At 37.4% G+C, this 20,021-nt stretch overlaps 1 protein-coding gene across 1 annotated transcript in view; it reads left to right on the top strand.

Moving 5' to 3' along the window:
- The window catches only part of GNAL (G protein subunit alpha L), a 179,755-nt gene that overhangs the window by 106,762 nt on the left and 52,972 nt on the right, over positions 1 to 20,021 (top strand). The window contains exon 5 of the mRNA XM_042868755.1: positions 16,031 to 16,128. Within this exon, the coding sequence (XP_042724689.1) occupies positions 16,031 to 16,128 (98 nt within the window). The remainder of the gene's footprint in view (positions 1 to 16,030; positions 16,129 to 20,021) is intronic.

Raw genomic sequence — 20,021 nt, 5'->3', positions numbered from 1 at the left:
AAAAAACAAGGAAAGACTAAAAAAAATAAAAAAAATAAAAATCTCACTTCTGCAGTGCCAGGGAGAGGCACCACTTTACAGTTTCTACCCCTTCAGTCAGACAAAATTCCCAGGTAGACAATCTCCTATTCCGTAGGAGGTTTCAGTCAGAAAAACTTGTGTTGTCCGTGACAGTAGCTATTTATTCTTGTCCTTGTAGTCCACAATCCAAGTGTTACAACTCTCTTTAATTAGTCTTTTGTCAGAGCGGTGTTCCCCAGATGCCAGTATTGGGGCTGGTCCTGTTAATTATGTTTGTTGATGCTCTGCACGAGGTGTTTGAGTATATCCTCATTGAGTTTGCAGATGACACCAAATCAGGAGGAAATGTTGATCTGCCTGAGGATAAGAACACCCTGCAGAGGGATCTGAACGAAGAGGCTGTAGCCAGTTGCATGAGGTTCAACAAGACCAAGTGCTTGGTCCTGCACTTTGTGTGCAACAACACCATGCAACACTACCGGCTTGGGAGAGAGTGGCTGGAAGTCTGTATGGAGGAAAAGGATCTGGGGGTGTTAGTTGACAGCCAGCTGAATGCGAGCCAGCAGTGTGCACAGGTGGCCAAGAAGGCCAATGGCATCCTGAGTTGTATCAGAAATAGTGCAGCCAGCAGGAGCAGGGAAGTGATCATCCCTCTGTACTCAGCACTGGTGAGGCCATACCTCAAGTGCTGTGCTCTGTGTTGGGCCCTTCACTACAAAAAAGGCACTGAGAGCCCTGGAGCATTTCCAGAGAAGGGCGAAGGAAGCTGGTAAGGGGTCTGAAGCATAAGTCTTATGGGGAGCAGCTGAGGGAGTGGAGCTGTTCAGTCTGAATTATGGGAGGCTCCAGGGAGACCTTATCACTCTCTACAGTGACCAGGAAAGAAGTTTTAGCAAGGTGGGGCTTGGCCTTTTCCCCCAGGTGACTACTGGTAGGATGAGAGAAAATGGCCTCAAGTTGTACCAGGGGAGATTCAGGCTGGATATTAGGAAAAATTTTCATTCGTGTGCTTTATTTTTTTTTCACATGTTTTATTTTGGTTGTATTTTTATTAAGGTTTGATGCGTAGCAGAATACAAAAGATGAGGGAAATGCTTTCAGATTTAGATGTATTGTTTTATCTGTTTATGTTTTAACAAGGGAGCTGGAAGATGAATGTGAATGCCTGTGTATTTTATGACATGTAATCTGATGATAGGGTGATACAACAGCTGTTTTCTGTGAGGTATGTTAGATAATCTGTAGGTTTTCTAACTCAGTTCCTGGAAATTTTATCTTTCATTCTGCTAAGAACATTATGAGCAGATATCTTTACAATTGTTACATGGGAATATAGTGTGATATAGCAATAAATTACATTTGGGAGTTGCTAATGCAGCTATAAATCTGCGAACAGAAAGTTTCCATGCCAAAGGTTTGACTCTGATTTAGAATGTACTGGATTTGTACTGTATTTAAAGAGCATAGTTATCCATATATAGATGGATACCGCAAACTTTGTTTTCAAAGTTATCGTTGGAACTTCTTGATTTAAATTAGTGATCAAATACATACAACTTAATGTTTAAGATTTGCTTGTTTTGGATGATGTTTGCAAATCTAGAAATTTTGAGAACTAAAATTCAGCAAGAACCATTTGGTATATATTTTAAAAATACAGAATTCCATAGGGTTAGTGGAGAAGGTTTTTAGATGTCACCATTTCACTGGTTTAACTGTTTTGTTCTACTCACAAGGGAGCTTAAATATGTGAAAATGTGATATCAGTTGAATTTCTTCGAGTCTTGTCTCCACTTGTCTCTGAAGTTAATTTATATGTACTTGCTAGTCTGTCTTTGTTGATGGATCCACGTAGCATAGACATGCATTCTGACCAAAGGAGTTTTTTCCATCAAGGTAATCATGCTTTCTTTTTGAATGATGCAATTAAGCTGCCAGAGTTGCAACTTAGGTGTGCTTTTGTTTGTTTGTCCAACAGATAAAAACTGTGTTTTTGTGCTGATTAGGCCAGCATAGTATTTGAGTTCCATATCCAAGGTGCATATTTTATTAGAAAAATTGGATCTATTTAGTGGCACTTCACAGTATTTTGTAGTCTTCTTCTCTGTAAAAAAGGATGATTTTTTTTTCTTGTATACAGCCTGTTTTTAGAAACGTATTGCAGTTCTCCTTTTTAAAATGTTTGTCATTCATCTTATCTGAAGCCAGTTGATGTGAGCCCCTTAGCATTTTTTATTAGCTATATGAAGTTTGTTCAGTTGGCTGTCTAAACTTAGCCACCTGTTTTAGAAAGAGTCTGTTGATATTACTGTCGTGAGTACGATAGTATATATTCTGGCTCTTTCGCTTTACCGAAAAACTGAACTGGACCTTAAACCCTGCTTTCTAGTGCTCCTCAATAGGAACAGATGTATTCTTATGTTTATCTTGTACCTTGATTCTAAAGGGAAAAACACTTTTCAGTATTCTCTAGATAATATTTATCTTTTGTTTTACCAGCTCATACCATTAGAAATATCTCAAGTAATGAACCAGACAGTAATTGTACGTTAAGGGACTATGAACAATGACTTGTAATTTGCAAGTGTATAATAAACAGGTGCAGTCATAGTCACTGACTATATACAACATGTTTATTAATGTTATTTTAGTCCTTCTCTATGCACATACATTTTTATCTTCGTATGTGGGATTCTGTCATTATTGTGGATCGACTTGGTCAATAATTGCCAACTGGAAATCAAAAATGAAGCACTGATAGATGTGTCAGTCTCCATCAGCGGAAGTCATAATCTTAGATTTCTGTTGCATTAAAATGCTTTTTTAAGAGCTCAGCGTTTTGACTAATTTCTAAATAATTGCACAGGAGCTACCAGCAGTCTGCTCAGGCTGTGCTGAGGGCACAATTTGGCCAACCTGCTCGTTACTAGTAAGCAATCATACTTTGCCTGGGGCTCTTTTTAGAGTGTTGGTTTACAGGGCTCAACAGAGTGCAGAATTTTTTTGAAATCACAATAATTGTCTTCTCCAGAAGAAACTGAGAAGGAATTGGGTAGTTCCTTTTGGTAGCTGTGTTAGCCTTGACACAGCATTAGTGTTTAGGATACAGCCTATCTCAAAAGTAAGCCAGTACTTGAAAAGCCTTGCCTGATCTGATGGGACAAATTGCAGCTGGCTGATGGAACCTTAGTTAACAGTTGTAGTTTGTGTATTTAATCAAAGTATCTGAAGATTCAAATTAACACCAGGGTCCAATTGCAGCAGATCTTTGAGAGTACGAAAGCAAAACATCTTTTCTCCCTGCTGGTCTGAGGCCTGTGTGGGCTGAGTGCAGAGCCATTTTGGGTGAAGCCATGTGTCTCAAAGGCAAAGCTAAATGTTTTGCACTGTATAAACATTAACAAACTGTAATTTTTATAAATATTGAAGATCCAGTTTATTAAGATACATGTCTATTCTCTGTCAGATTCCTAGATAGTTTCTGAAAAGTAGAATTAAAATTAACTTACAATTAAAAGCATAGAGCAATTAAAAACGTAGCTGACAGAGGGAATATGGATGCCCTTTAGTTTTGATTAGAAAACTTAATTACATGGATCATTATTCTGATGTGAAGAGCACTTTCCACTTCATCCACATTTTATTACAGTTTCTCATAAAGAATCCTGTGTGGAAAAATAGCATCCTACCAAAGGTCAAGAGGCAAAAGGCCTTATTATTTACTTTTTACTTCATCTACAGCATAAATCCATTTTCAAAGTATGATCTTGAAAAGAACCTGAAAGGAATATTTTTAATTGAATTTCCTCATCTTATAAATGGAGCTTTCACTTCTGATGTTTACGTGCATTTTCTGATTTAACTGTGGAAGAAACCTATTATGGTAATAATGAAGGCTTTTTCCCAACTGGTGAAATGCATTTCACCTTGGAAAAGGCTATAGATCAAAAACCAATGAATCGGTGGTGTATAAGAAGAAAGCAAAACTTGGGAATTATTTGTTTCTTTATTTAAAAATAAAGAAACTACTGGTGATTTTGCTACTGATGATGCATTCTCATAAGTTCATGGCTTTGTAAAGGTTGTAGTCTACGATGCACCTATTTTTAGTATCCTTACAGGAGATACTTAGTGAGTCAGGAATTGCCTGTATGGGTTCAAAGTCTGATGAGATCTCTTTCAGTCACAAGGAAGTGAGAGATCTGAAAAAATGCAGATGGGATTCTTCCTAGAAACTTTGAGTGATTGATGCTGTAAAAAATGTTGCTTCTCTATTTAATTTTTTAGTTGGTTGGGTTTTGTAACAGACAGCAAAAAAAATTCCTTGTCTGAATTGTCTTTGGGTTGTTTCAAGGCAGTTGCCTCACAGTTTCCACATAACTGTCTGTAGTTTTCACTTCGGGCCTCAAAATCAGTTGAGTATTGTTCTATCAGATTTTTTCCTCTGCTAGGTATAACGTTTTTATTCATAGACAACTGGAAGTGCTGCATGAAGGTTGCTGTTCGTGCTTTTGTGGCCCTGACAGGCTCTTTGGTGCAAGCACTATTTGCAGGAGTTGAAAGCGCTTGGATGCTGTATGGGGTCTTGCAGGGTGGTCATACCTCAGGTGCTGAAGGTCTGATGAGGAATCCAACAACACTGACTTTAAATTTAGTACTTCTGTTTTTTACTTAGGTCGACAATGCTTCAGATAGTGGCAGTGACAGATTTTAATTAATCTGAAGAAATTTATTTCCTACCACTTCTGAAATAAGTGTGAATCTTCCTGTTTAAGGAACTGTAGCAATATTCGTATTTTGAAGTGAGAAAGTCACCTGCTTTTATTATTTCATTCAATTCAATTATTTAATTCCATGTCCTTGCTTTGCTATCACGTGCTGAGATTCATTAACAGTTCTCTGGCAGTCGTAAGACACTAATCATCTGTTTACAATATTGATCAACAGCTTTCATCTTAAATTACTCTGGAAGTGATAAATAAACCTGCAGGGAATAGTAAATAGAAGACCGGGAAGCAAGGAAAGATGCTAGTGTAGGCTATATAGAGGTTTGTTTTCAGGTATCCTGTACAAGTCTGCTTCCTAATAAGCTGAGCCCTTGTAACAACCTCTAGCTGTGAAATTTAAACAGAATTTCCCATCCACAAGTTACTCACCCACTCTGATTTACTACATGCTTACAGATCAGATTCCTGTCCCTGCTGATATGGGTTTCTGTTCACTTCTAGGCTGTTCTTCTGAGCTCCTAGGAGATGGAGTAAGACATTGTTTTTGAGTTAGAAGAATATTTATGGACTAACAAAACTTACTTTTGTTCTGATGCCTCATTTGTTACAATATATCCATTCTTTCTATATTACATATAATGAGATGTGATTATCTCGGTTCTTCAAAATGATATAATTTGCAGAATGAATATTAAGAACAAAACACTAGGAATTAAAATCTCACTTTTCTGAATTTATTCTGAATTAATCTGAATAAGGCTCATCAGCACTAGAACTCATGGGTGCTAATAATAGGATTTAAAAAAAACAATTCATATAGAATGTAGCCAAGAGTTTCAGGAATTTGTCATATTTTTCAGTGCTTTACTAAGTAATTTTTGTCTTATTAACTAGTAAGATGTATTACAGTAGCTTTGCTTCTGTGGAAGTTGTGAGTACTTGCTTTTAAATGATGGGATTCCTTTAAAATTCGTTGCTTTCAGATAGTCAAAACTGCTAGTTCCTACAGTTGTATTCATAGTTGTTTCCCTGAATAGCTCTTAAAAGCAGCAAGATCATACAGAAATGCAAATAACATTTTCCTTTGAATCTCTTGTTTGTAAATTCATATATATGTTTGTGGTTGTTAACTAAAATTTTAAAAAATCCATTTGCTGCAAATCAGTCAGAGATATCTAATAAAGCTTTTTAATTCTTTTTCTAGCTGTATCGCATACTTTAGAATGAGTAATTTGCTGTGTTGAAGCTGGTCAATCTTTTGCACATGATTGAAAACAGCTAGAAGTACCAAAAAAGAGAGATGAAGTTGAAGAATATAGATAAAATGTGTGGGTAGCAGCAATGGACTGACTTTTACATTACTTTCTGATTTAATCATGAGGGTTGCTTAAGTTGTGGATCCTGCTCATTAGTCACGTGATGTTGCCAGCATTTATTTCCAAATCAAATCTATAAAAGGAAATGAGAGTTCTCAGTCCTTGTAAAGCACTTGTCTGGTAGGAAATCTCTTACAAATAATGAAGTCTGTACTAGAACATGAAATAGTTCCCTAATATATGACCTTCAAAACTGGCTGAAGGAAAACAGCAGAAGCTGTGAGTAGTAGAAACCTTTCACACTGGCAGAAAAATAAGCTGCAAGCTCGTGTTTTTTCAGTTTGCTTGATGGTTGTCCTCACTATGGAGCTGTATTTACAGGACCAGCAGGGGTTCCCTATGGGCAGGGCAGGCCAGCTGCCTGCGGATGCAGCAGTGATGAGTCCCTCAGCTTCGTAACCCAGTGTTCTGACTTCGAATCATAGAAGCCTTAGAGTTAGAAGTGACCTTTAAAGGTCATCTAGTCCAACTCCCCTGCAATGAACAGGAACAACCACAGTTCCATCAGGTTCCTCAGAGCCCCGTCCAGCCTGGCCTTGATCGTCTCCACGGATGGGGCATCCACCACATCAAGTAATTGAAGGTTTTCCCACCGTCTGAGTAATGAAAACAGATTTGCAAGAAATGCTGAGAGCACCCCATGAATAACTCACGTCATGATTCTCATCCCCAAAAGGTGACAAAGCACATGTTTGGCTTTGTATCTCCAAAGCAGCAGCCAGGAGTTCACTACGTGGTTTTCTCTGATGACTGAAATAATAATCCTCCAGAAGATCTCAATTTTTTTGTTCCGATTCAAGTGCACTGTGGCATGAAAAACACAGCTGTTGTTACCATGCAGCTAGTAAAAACAGTGATCAGATACAATGTTACTCAAAATTAAAAACCATAGAGGATACAGATCTAACACTGACATGTTACCAAATGTAAGTTATCATTATTGCCTTCTATTAAAATAAAAAAGTCTTGATAATACTTAGTAGTGTGGAAAACCTGAAGTTTGCCACTTTATAATAGAGGTTTAATAGTAGTACCTACTTAATCCCTTCATCAAGTATTGCGGAATGGCCTGTACATCATCATAGAATCATAGAATGGTTTGGGTTGGAAGGGATCTTTGAGATCACCTAGTTCCAACCTCCCGCAATAGGCAGGGATACCTCCCACTAGACCAGGTTGCTCACAGCTCCATCCAGCCTGGCCTTCAATGCTTCCTGGAAGGGGGCATTTACAGCCTCCCTGGGCAACCTGTTCCAGTGTCTCACCACCCTCCAACGAATCACTAACTAAATGTTGCCTTGACTTAAAGATACTGAAGTATCATGTTCTTTACAATTTTTTACACAGAGGCCCAGAATTTAAACTGTTACAGAAAGAGAATCAATATAGAACTGCTCTGGGTTGATTGCTAGCCCCTATTCTGAATGGTCTCCACTATTCTTATGAGGTGAAGAATCAAATTTTGACAAACAAAACACTGCTACGGTTTTTAGTAAAGAGTAAGCAAACCTCTTCTAGTACACATAACACCTGTATTATGTTTTTCAGTAATTTTTGAGTTTGGAAGGTCGATGCTTTAGAAAGAAATCTGTATAGTCAGCATCTTGATCATAGTAATAAACTACCTGCTGCCAAATTTTGTAAAGTATTAGCATATTTCTAACTTATCTGTCCGTATGGAGGGGTTTTGTGTGTTGCTCACCATTTGCAGCTTTTCCTCATGCTGTCCTCAGAAAAAAATCGTCTTCAGGGAATTATAACAATAGTTACCTTTTTCTTTTTACAAGTGCTGCAGAAAAACGAAGGGTAGCAATGATTCAGAGTTGTGTAGCACATCTGTAGTTAATTTAACAAATATTTTAAGACAGAAGATTGTTGAGAACATTTATGCATTCAGGGAGAGGTTCTAACGTAGAAATATCTTCAAGGAGAAGGTCATGTGTGAGTTTTGCATCCCTGACACATTATCTTTTTTAGGTTTCACATACATTAAATAATTTGCTTAAATTATTTGTCCTACTTTCCTTAGCAGAGAGCTTGATGGCTCCCCCCAGGATAGCAGGTAGGCATTCCTGATGGCAGACTGTCAAAATACACTTTAAAATGGATTAAAATGGAAACCAGAAGATTGAATCAGTGGTTGTTTTAAATATGATAAAAGCTTCATTAAAAAAAAAAAAAAAAAAAAAGAAGAAGAAGAAAGAAAAAAGCCATTATTTAATAAATAGTGAAGGAAAAACAAAAAACTGCTCTTTGACTTCTGATTTTTGACCTCAAAGCCTGTCTTACCACAGTGCTGGTCTCCAAATACTGGTGTAGCAAAAAACACAAAATTGTGATTTTATTTTTGCTTTTGTTAGCATGATCTTAAGTATTCTCAGACCTCTTTTTGCGTTCTAAAGCATCTCTTGACATTTTTAAGTTTGGAAAGTGTTTAAATCTGTTTCTCAAATTTAGTGGATGAGTGTTGTGATCTGTGGAACTGAACTTGTTGATTTCTATAAAATATCATGGCACAGCTACAATGTGTTTCTAGAAGGCAGAAAAAAAACTGTTCAGGCAATCAGGCTGATACCGTAACTGTACACATTTCTTGGAAATGTAAGGTTGAGGGAAAGCTTAAAAGTCAAGTCACAAAAATAGTTCAAGATACTTAAAATGTTCTATGGCTGCTCATTTCTGGCTTTTCAACACTGTCAGCTAGCTCCACAATCATCAGTTTTGTCTAGATGTAGCAGTATGTGGTAGCTCCATGAAATTGGTGCTTTTATATGTTTATAAATGCTGTTTGTTTCCCCCAGGTTCTTTCCTTACACTTAGAAGTCATATAGGATTGTCCTAGGAGCTAATAAATGATTTTGTTTTCTTGGAACTTAAGGTGCACCAACATAAGTGTGTTCTGCGAAGGTGTTTTTTTACCATCCTGCTATGTTCAGTTTTGAATAACAGAAGTTTATGCAGAATGGTTGTGCTTTAAGGCTAAGAAAAGCAAAACAACTCCAGTGAAGAGTGAAGGTAGATGGGGACAGATTACTTTTAGTTCTCATTGATATATCCAGAGTTAGGTTTTGGAGGAGAGTAAGAGGCCAAACTGCTGATTTGCCTATCAGAATGAGTCACTAGCTCACAAAGGAATTGCAGTGATTATTGCACACCCACAAATTACTACAGAAGATACACTGCAGGGGCGGAGGTTATGCTTTCCCTTAAGGTTTCTGTATAATTGATCTGCCATAAGTTCTGATACTTTAAAAAGATCTGAACCCCAATGTTAAGCATGATCCTTGCGTGCCAGTTTGCCACTCTCAAATGGTTTTGGTGTTTCTTGCACTAATGCTTGAGTGCTGATGAAAGGTTTTGATAGCATTTCTATGGGAAAAGTTCAAGTCATGCATTCTGTTTCTGTTATTAGATTATAACTCTGTTTGCTTGTCTTTGTTATGGTCATTAGGAGTTTGAGCAGCTGCATTTTCTACACCTGCAGCAAAACTCTTCCTTCGTTAAGTTGAATGTTTCATAAAGGATTAAGTAGAACTGCCTGAGCCATAGGGGACACTTTTGTCTCATAAACAAGAGGCTGATTATCAAGAGACTGTACTTGTTAGTGGAGAGGGTAACTAAGCAGACTCCCTTCTCTAATGGATCTCTTACTTGATACCCTGTAATTTCAGCATTAAGACCATTTAAAGTTTTCTGTCCCTACATTTAAAATTACTCTTTGTAGATTTTGGAGGGTGATGAGTATCCTTAATGGAAGATGAGTTGCTATACTGGATAAGCAAACCAGTAATAATAGGAGGCACTGGGACAAATTGTCTTTCACTGTCCTTTGCAGGTTTCTTGTAACATCAGTTAACAACTGTCTCAGTTAAACACTGAGTTAAAAGTTAAAATTTAGACTCCAAAAGTTAAGATTGTCTATGCAACTCTCCTATATGGAAGATTGTGCAGGTAGCTTATCAAATTCTTGGTGTTTTTTTCTATATGGGCATGTTTCGCCCATAGCAAAGAAAAGCCCAGGCAATGGAAATAAATACCATATGAAAAAATATAGTTAAAGATTGTTTGCAGTCAGCTCATCTCTCTTCTGCTTACTCCGTTTCTTGTACAGGGTAGATGGCGTTGACTGACACCTTTGTTTATTTTCATAATTCATCTGAAGCCCTACGTATTATTCCCTCGAGTTTATTCCCTCAGCATGCTTCCATTATTACCTTTATTCTGTATGTTCTTAAATTAAAAAAAAAAAACAAAAAAAAAAAAAACACACAACACATTACTGATTGTTCTCTACATAGTAAGAAGTCTTAGCTGTTGGATTATAGTAAGATATCCCGTGTATCTTAGAGAAAATTTAATTGTATGTGATTTAAACACTGTCAAAGATGAAGAAACTATTAAGTATAGTAGTACTGTCTTATTTGGAGATTAAGAGATTAATATTAGGGAAGCATATTGATAGACTGTAGAAATTCCCAGTGTGTTGGGATGTATCAGTAGCCTCCAAAGGAAAAAAGGCTTTTGATGCTTGGAGCAGATTTTTAACTCTCTAATGATTTTACTGGTCAGGATGTGTGTTTAGAATCACGGAGAATTGCTTTGTTGTTTTTTCCTTTTATTCTTAACACGCTATGTTGTAGAGAAAGTTAAATTTCAAGCACAATAGCAGTGCTTTGAGTGTTTGTCTCTGCTCCCAAATGCACAAGCCTGAAGTTAATGGGAAAATTAATATCAAGAAAAACTAGCTAGTGGATACAGAAATTTAAATTTAAATTATCCTCATCTTAATCTGATTATCTAAAAATAGATTTCACCTGCTTGGTTTGCAAAAAGAGAGTATTGAGTCTTATAAGAGTCCTGGAGCTGCAAAAGTCACGTTTTCTTTCTCCAGGTTTCTCTTGGCTGAAATACAAACTTTTTTTAACTGCCGTTCTTCTGAGGCTACACATGGCACATTCTAAAAACACGAACGTAATACCAGTGCACTAATCTGATTTGAGGCATCAATTGCAGCCGGAGCGGCGGCAGAACAAAGTCTTCTGGTCATGACAGGGGAGCTTGGCTGAGCTTCCCTTCCCTGGGGACTAGGTCTCTGTAGTCTTGCCTCCAGCACTGCAGGAAAAGAGGCTTCCTCACAGCCTTTGGGCCTTGTTGCCCATCCTCTCTGCTGCACTGCAGGGACTGGATCAGTTTTGACTTTATACAATAAGAAAAATCTGGGCAGTGGAGCCAAGCACCTCTCATTTAGAAAACCCACACTCCACAGGGTGTCATGCGTATGGTTTTGCAGCATTATCCATTTGTTGTCACCTTCTTTTTCCACCAAAACCTTCCTGTAGCCACATGGGTTGACGAGTAGCATTGGGGCAGCAATAGTCACCTGCTGTGGGGAGCTGGGAGAGGTTGGCTGCCACCTGGTTGTGGGTCACAGGGTTCAGCTTTCCTGTGGCTTAGCAGCCAAAAAAAGAAGTAAGAATTGAAATTCAGAGTGGAAGTGACAGGTTCATTTCACACCCACTTTGGCTGAATGCTGAAAATGTGTAACGGCTGCTACTCAGGTTGTACTTCTTTAAGTGGTTGTCACACTGATCAGACAGGTTTAATCTGTATATTAGATGAGAAATTATCTTGCAGCTTAGGCTTGAAGGCTAGGAAAATGAATTTTAATTTGAGGGAAATGGATCTTACTTCCTGTTGATCTCACCAGATGTTTCCAGGTTTACAATATATTAACAGAAAGAATATGTGGAATACAAAATAAAGTGGAGTCTTCCATACTGCAGCTTCTATGAGACTGGAAGGTGACATTAGGATAACTGTTAAATTTATGTTCCATCTGGAAGTAAGACAGGAAGGGATCTTAAAAGAATAAAAATTGTATTACTGACCTGGCATGAACTTTTGTGGTCTGTAAAGCAATCAGGGGAAAAAAATCTGATTCCAAAATGCATAAAGAATTGTTATGAAGATATGTCACTGTTTAATTTTCACTAATATGCATTCCTAATTTAAACAGCTGACAGTGAAGCAGTTCCATTTTATATATACTCCAAATTTTTGTAGGAGTTACAAGAGGGGAGGAGGTTTCTATGTTAAGCTACCAATAAATTTGTTTCCAAAATAAGGAAAATAAGTCTCAAGACCGTGACGTATCTTCATGTAGGATAAGGTTGAGAATTAGCTGTAGTTCATCTGTATTTGTATCTTTATTGATTTCTTAGCAAGTTTTGTGTAGGAATATATTCCCTCTATTTTTTTTTTTTCTACCTTGGAATGGGCAAGTAGAAATAGTTATACAACACCTTCTCAAAATGTGGTAAAAATATAATACCATTTATGTCAGTGGCATCAGTTCAGGGTGTTTCTCAAATTTACCATTTTGAAAAAAAAAAAAAAGATCATTACCTGTTTACGTCACTTTTTGCTATTTAGAGGGTTTGTAAATGTTTATGTTTAGCAAAACTTATATGCAAATGAAAAAGAAGCTGGAAAGTGTGGAGGTGAGGTTTTTTGAACTCTGGGGAAAGGTGAAAAATTTTGAGATGGTTTGGTATCGGTGAACATTTGAAGCATTGTGAGTCACATCATTTTTTTTTATCACATCAAACTTTGTATTTGTATGGCCTGATGATTGCTAAAAAATTCATAGAAAACTTGTGTAAATTGAAGTGCCTGTAACTGATAGTAGAATCAACATAGAAACAGAAAATAGCTTGAGTTGGAAGGGACCTTAACAACCATGCAGTTCCATCTCCCTGCCATGGACAGGGCTGGCACCCACTAGATCACTCTGCCCAGGGCCATGTCCCATGTTTCATGATACCCTAGACGTTATCATTTATTTCTCTAATGCTTTAATTATAATGCTGTTTCAAATGTATACATATTATACATATTCAAATATATATATTTATGGGCTTATTTTGTACGTGCATTTATAGGTGCAAATATTTGCATGCTGCTGTCTCTGAGAAGCTTGGGTGGGACAGTTCTGTTGTGCTTTGTGTTGTTAGGTATGTTATGATGTAGGTGTTTTTTGCTCTCATGCATAGCACATTATTCCAGTTCTTTTCAGTATGCTAAGTATTTGTAGTAGATCTCAGTGACTTTATCTGAGGGAGGTCAGCCATGCTTGTTTGCAAACTGAGAGCATCAAAAGTCCCTAGGGATTTTTCATGTTGCCGCCTTCTCATACTCCAGCTGAGGTTTCTTAGAGGATCAACCTTTTGACTTTTAAGATCTTCTGGATAGCCACCTCCTAGAAATCAGCACCCTTAAGAAAATCTTACTTTGAGATTCTCATTATGAAAGTTTCTGAGGTCACAATTTACTCACGCAATCTGATTTATGTTGTACTAATCCAAAGTAATGTTTTGCTTCTAATTCCCTGCCTGACCAAAATGTTAATGACCAAGCTTCGGCCCATTTTCTTTTATCAAGTAGAGCAAATCTGTCTTCACCATCCCTTGAAAGACTCTGGTGCTTTCCCAGGACAGGCAGTGCCAAATGTGACTGCAGCTCTGGGAGGATGTTGTCCTGTGATAGAGGGCAGGTTGTGTCCGGACGGAGCAGGTACATTTTTGGTATGTGCGAGCATCGCCATCATCCCATGTGCAGTGGGAGCTTTCAGCAGCTGAGGGGGAGAAAAAAGTGCTGAAGAACTTAGAGAAAAGAAAGGGGTTAAAAACAAGTGTGAAAAGTTAGATCGTAGCACTTCGTGTCTTGAAATGAAGGAAGATTTTTCTGGAAGGCTTTAGTCACCTGGGAAGGAAGGATCGGGTAGCTGTGTGGGAGGCAATTTGCAGGCAAGTGTACTCCTCTGCAGTTGATCGGTACATTTAATGATGTAAGTATATTTGCTCTGTTTTATAGGATTTGCTTTGGACTGGAACTCTGGAAGTCATTTTAGATAGACTGCTTTGAGATATAATGGTCAGGGGGAAATATTTGAAGCATATCATATGGAAGCTGTGTATTTGCAACGTGTTTGTAGGGTTTTAGAAGCAGAGTTATTTTTAGCAGAAAATTGTCTCTTCTTCAGAAGAGATTTTTATTGTAAATTAAGGTCATGCAAAGGATGTAAAAAAAAACAGATGTGAAGTTAGAAACTGCCATAGCTGTTTAATTTTGTTCTTCTACTTAATGTATTTATTCACATCTACAGCCATCTCTCAGTCCATGCCATACCATAGGAAAGGAAGTTTTCACGCTAGCATCCTTGATCTCTTCTCATCTCCATCCTGTAGGCTGCCAGAGGCTGAATGGAACCATTTTTTAAATGCAGAAGTATTCCCCTCAGGAATGGGAACTCCCACATGCTGGTGGATGGGAAGACAGGGAAGGGCCAGGCTGTGCTCAGGTCCTTTCAGGGGAACAGGCTGTAGTTACCTCACATGGACCGTTCCACACAGTAGGACAGACAAGTCCTTTTGCCTTGGGACCAGTGTTACTTGGTCAGGGCAATTTCTTTCACACAAAAAGGAATTGCCTGTGTTTAGACAGAGATGCCAGCAAGCGAATGCATTCGGTTGATGGGCTAAATAACAAAGAAGAGTGGAAGAGTTTCCCATTTTCTGGAATTTCTCATTTTGACTTTGCTCCTTTCGCTTTTCCAGATCTTTTTTTTTGTTGTTGTTGTTTCTTCCAGCAGTGTTATCTATTACATTTGTCCATTTTGTCCTACTTATTTGGTTTGCTAACTTGTCCTTTCTCGGGCTTGTTTTTGCATTCTTTCTACTGTAGGAACAGAGAGTTTATAATAGCCATAGCCTGTCTTCAAAAGGTGAATCTGCAGTGTTCTAAGTAATCATTACATAAGTCACTAAAGAAAGATAAACATGTCCTCATCATGAGGAAGAAATCATTCCAAGGGCAATATAAGTATCTATCTACCAGTTTTCAGTCATGCTTCTTATTTTCTTCCAAGACTTTCTGTGCAGATTTTTCACAACTGCTTTAGCATCTACTTTTCTCTAAATTTCAAAAGCTCCTGAAAAAAGCTTTCAGAGGAAGACTTGGTCTCATAATAAAGAAAAATACAGATTCTTTGGTTTGTCCAACTTTGTTTGATTCTAGAAAGATTTAATATAGAACTAGCCCCCAGCTTTAAAAAGAGCTGGAGTGCAGGATGCTCTGCATCCAGGGCACAGGGAGTGAAGAGGCTGTCAGTCAGAGTTGTTCTGTGCCCGTGTGTTTTATACAGCTGAGCTGCAGCTTCACTATCACTGAGGATGGCTGTGGCTTCTTGTTCACATAATTCTGAAATAAGCTGGTTGGCACATATTTCTGGGTTGGGTTGCTTGGGATAGCTGGGAAAAATATGTTGTGCCAGGCTCAGAGGAAGCGATGTTGAGCAAAGGCTCTGAATTCTTGCAATTAAATTATGTTGCATGAGAAAATACTGAACAGCGGAGAGTTGTGTTTTTCAGGAAAAATTACACAATCTTTTTAAAGTTACAGGCTCCTTCTTCCTCTGAGGAGCTAGTGGTTATAAGCTGAACAACCTTTTGCATTGCTTTCCTCCTCAGAAATTTAAATTCAGTTTAAGACTAAGTGAGCATGTTTTTGTGTCATAGAATCATAGAATGGCCTGGGTTGAAAAGGACCATGATGATCACCTAGTTTCAACCCCCCTGCAACAGGCAGAGTCTCCAACTACTAGAACTACTTACACTTCATTTTTTCGTAGGGGTTCGTATGAATTTTGAAGACTGTCTTCATTACATACCATGTACTGGAAACTGTCAGCAACCTGCTAATAAATGCTTCTTTCCTTTTCTTCTTAAAGGTGTAATTTATCATTCCACATTATTAGAAAGCAGGAAGGTTGGGAGAAACAGCAACACATATAGGTTGAGGATTCGGAAGATTAAAAATGTTCTTATTGGTTGTGTTTCCAATTTTCAGGAATTCTTTGAACATGCGAAAAAGCTCTGGGATGATGAAGGCGTGAAAGCATGCTTCGAGAGGTCAAACGAGTATCAACTGATTGACTGTGCGCAGTAGTAAGTGTTTCTTTTTATTGATTTAATAGCCAAACATGTAATTGTCTATGAAGCTTAAAAATATATTTGCATTTGCAAGATCTAGGAGTTTTGGAATGCAGCAGTTAAAGTTCTAATTCTAATTGCTGGTTTTATGATAGTCTGTCTTTTTCGTACAACTAAATCTTCTGCTTCTGATATTTAACAGTTTACAAAAGCTACTGTGAAAGAAAATATCAAATTAAAGAGTTTTAAATATCTGTATTATTTGAAATAGATACGCACAGAATCATTTTGATTTAAATGATTCAGCTTTAAAAATTCAAAACCAATATAAGGAAAATGCTGTGTTTTAAATTCTGTGACTCAGGCAGTGCTTGAAAATAGCTGTTTTTCTTTACATTTCATTAAAACTTCTCTACTTTTTACCAAACAAGATGCATACCTGCATTACGATTGCATCTCTAATGTATACTCTGGGAAAAAAATGATAAGCAGTATTTCAGTAAAATTAGTATTATGTTTGTTTTTCTCACCTTCATATACATAAAGTCAAGCAGTACATTTGTGTGTAACGCAGTAGAGACCCCTAGTCAGGTTTGTGTGACTACTAATGTTCTGAGAAGAAATGTGTAGAAGATTGTGAAGGTGCAAATCATAAATACATAGTAATTGATGAAAGTAGATTAGTCAGGAAGTAGTATATTAACATGCCAGGACTACAGCACTCTGCTGTCCTGGCAATAACTCAGCTCTGAGTTAGACTTCAACCAAAAATACACATTTCATGTGAATAGCTATTGTGAAAATGTATACTCTTAGAGTTGCTATGTGATTTAGGGTTTTCAGAGAACACACTCCAGTGTGTTATGATTTGTCTAATTGGCAGTATGGTCAGTAACAATACCACAAGTCTGTTGTAGCACTCAGCGTTTTGTTTTTCTGTCCTCTGCTCCCAATGCCTAAACTCAGGCAGAGAAAATGGCCTGTGTAGCTAAAGGAATTGTTGCACTCCTGCCACAATGGGGAATTTTGGGGCTGTGGAGAGTATTTTCTTTTCCCTCGTTCCAGACTATTTTGGGAAAAGAGAAGGATCAAGTGATGATTCATCAGCACATGGAAGCAAGGGAAAAATGCATATGTGTAGGAAGGAACTCATTTGACTTCAATGGATTAAGTTTACCAAAGCTTGGGTGTTAGCCTGGCAATGGTCAAGATTGACAGTGGTTCCGTATAATGATAATAATAATAATAATAATAATAATAATAAAAAAACACACAGAAAGTTGTCCTGAGTTGTAATCAGTGGGTCTTTCCTTTGCCATTGCCCGCTGCCTCCATGGTACAGAACTGTGCTATGCTTGCTGAAAAGTCCGGGTTGACTTTTTGTGCTGTCTATTAATACGCTCAAGTAATATCTCAGAACAATAAAATCAAATAGTGACATATATTTAAGGTAAATGGATATAAAGCTTACTGTACTGATCAGTAAAGACCCATATGGCTCCCAGTCTTTGGAAAAAGAGCCTTAAAGAACCAGCCAAAGACGCTGTGGGGTTTTTTTGGTACTGTGTTTTCCCTTTGAAATGTTGCTTAACTACAAATATTGACAAGAAGGTTAAGTCTCGTGGCCTGTTCAAAAACAAAACACAAATTCTGAAAAAAGTGGATTTAGAGTGAAGTCCACTGTTCTGAAACATAAAATTAAATTCTTTTTTTTTTTTTTTTTTTCTAAAAGCTTGAAGTAAGATAGTTGTTGTTTTTTTTTTCTATGTATCTTCTCCACCTCTTTCAAATGACTTTCTTTTGGTGGAGTCATTCATTGTAGTAGTAAGCAGAAGACTTGCATAATTTTCTACCTTCAAGATGATTTATGAAGTAGTGTTTAATATTTAAATATTCCTTAAGAATATTTGTGCTTTACATTTGTGATATACCTGAAAATGTGGCAGTTAAGCAACGTAACCACATTTTCAAACCTTCACTCTTGGCACAGAGACTTGAAACTCAGGAGTACTTGTGTCACTGACCTGACCAAACAGCCCTTTCTCCTGGTGCTGATAGCTGCCCCTCCATCATTTCTTAAAAATTAAAATGGTACTAGGATAGTCAGTGAAAGAGATTGTAAAGCCATCATGTATTTGCTGCATGCTTGTGATTGTATGTTGTACAGCAGTAGTTGCTTTACCCAAAAGAATATCTTTGGGCTCTGGATCGCATTCAGAGTGGTGGAGTGATGTTAGCCTTTTTGCTGAAGCACATGAGAGAAGTGTAGGTTAGAAATACAGTTCTCATGTGCAATACTGTTTGGGCATGTGCACACACAGAATGGTGACAGTGAGGATGCTGACCTTCTCGTTCAGTGGGACGGGATGATATAACTTTTATAACCTGTCCATAGTATTTAATGAGTGGGGAAGGAAAAGAAAAAGAAAGAAGTGGGCAAGGAAGGTAATGCTGATACACATGCTTACTTGTGGGATTTTTAAGCATCTCCATTGTTTTCATCACACAGACTATGGGAGAAAGCATCTCAGACTCTTAGCTAAATCCCAGTCTTTTACCTCTTGTCACAGGAAGAAATTTTTATCAGTAAGTTACCACTAATTTCTTGGCTTTAAAAACAGCAAAACCAAAAAAGTCCCAGCTTGCATTAAAAAATACATTTGGATTATAAATTGGATTGCTGACTTAAAATACTGAAAAGTTTACTAGCATATATCATAGTCAGTGACACAACTTGGTGACTGTTAAGTGTGTTACAAATTCATTGTATTTTAAAATGGTTTAATTTGGCTATGATACGGAGCTTCTGTGTTTTTAAAGCTTAACATAATTTTCTTTGTTGCTCTGGGAGAAATACATTGCTGGACAGAGAGGTACTAAAAGGACACAAAGACAGATTCTTTATTTACATTGGGCCTGAAAGTTGCTTTTCCTTGATCTTTAATGCCTCTTTAAATTACCAAGATCCTGGTCCTCCATGGAAATGAAAGTCAGTGCCAGTGTCAGTGCTTCTCAGGCCATTTTAGTATTCTGACATGACTGCTCCATACATCTACACTATTTATTGTCATACTACTACCTGATATGGTATATGCAGCAAATGTGAAACTGTGACCCAGGAGACCTTGTGCTCTAACAAGAGTAGATAGATCGTAAGCAAAGATCTGAGTTGTTCTTCTTTACTGACTACAAGTGTATTTAAGTTACTCTTGGAGGGGAGCACTACTGTCAAACTTATTTTTCCTTAATGACCTTCACATACTTATTTCTTCTTGATTGATACTGTAACAGTGGCAGGTTATTGTTTGCCTTGTCTTCCGCTTCAGTATTCCTTTCAAGTTAAATTTCAAGATTACTTTAATTTTGAAAGTTGATTTTGTTTTGTTAGACTAAGATCCAGCTTACCTAGATTTCAGTGGGTTGGTTTTGTCTGTGATAACTCTTTTGTCTTACCTCAATTAACTTCAACTTATTTAAAACTACTGTGATTTGGTAAATATTCACAAACTTTATATTCAGCAAATTCTAGCTTTGTAAGGGATTTTCAGATTGTGCATGATTTAGTGCTGTGTTGGCACTGAACTGTTTGGTATGTATACTGTAGACCAGAGTATCTTCACAAAATATTTCATGTCATTCTGGAATAGTTTCCTAAAAACTGAATAGTTTTCTGTAAGATTAATGCAAATCCATCTTTAAATATTTTATCTTCTGCATACTTGTTATTGAAAAACCAAATTTTATTTTATCTGTGCAAGAGAACTGCAGAGCAAACTGCCTTGAATATAGGAGTGATCAACAGAAGTAAAGGTATAGTTGTGATGACCTTCATTTACAAAAAGAAAAGTTGATGAGTTTATTATTAAATTTGTTTGCATCTTCTGAGAATGTTAATTGCTGAGCTTATG

This window comes from Lagopus leucura, unplaced genomic scaffold (genome assembly GCF_019238085.1).
Source record: "Lagopus leucura isolate 7727_CA_CO unplaced genomic scaffold, USGS_WTPT01 Super-Scaffold_100002, whole genome shotgun sequence".
NCBI classification, from domain to species: Eukaryota; Metazoa; Chordata; class Aves; order Galliformes; family Phasianidae; genus Lagopus; species Lagopus leucura.
The sequence above is the reverse complement of the archived record's forward strand: the minus strand, read 5'-3'. Positions and strand labels throughout refer to the sequence as shown.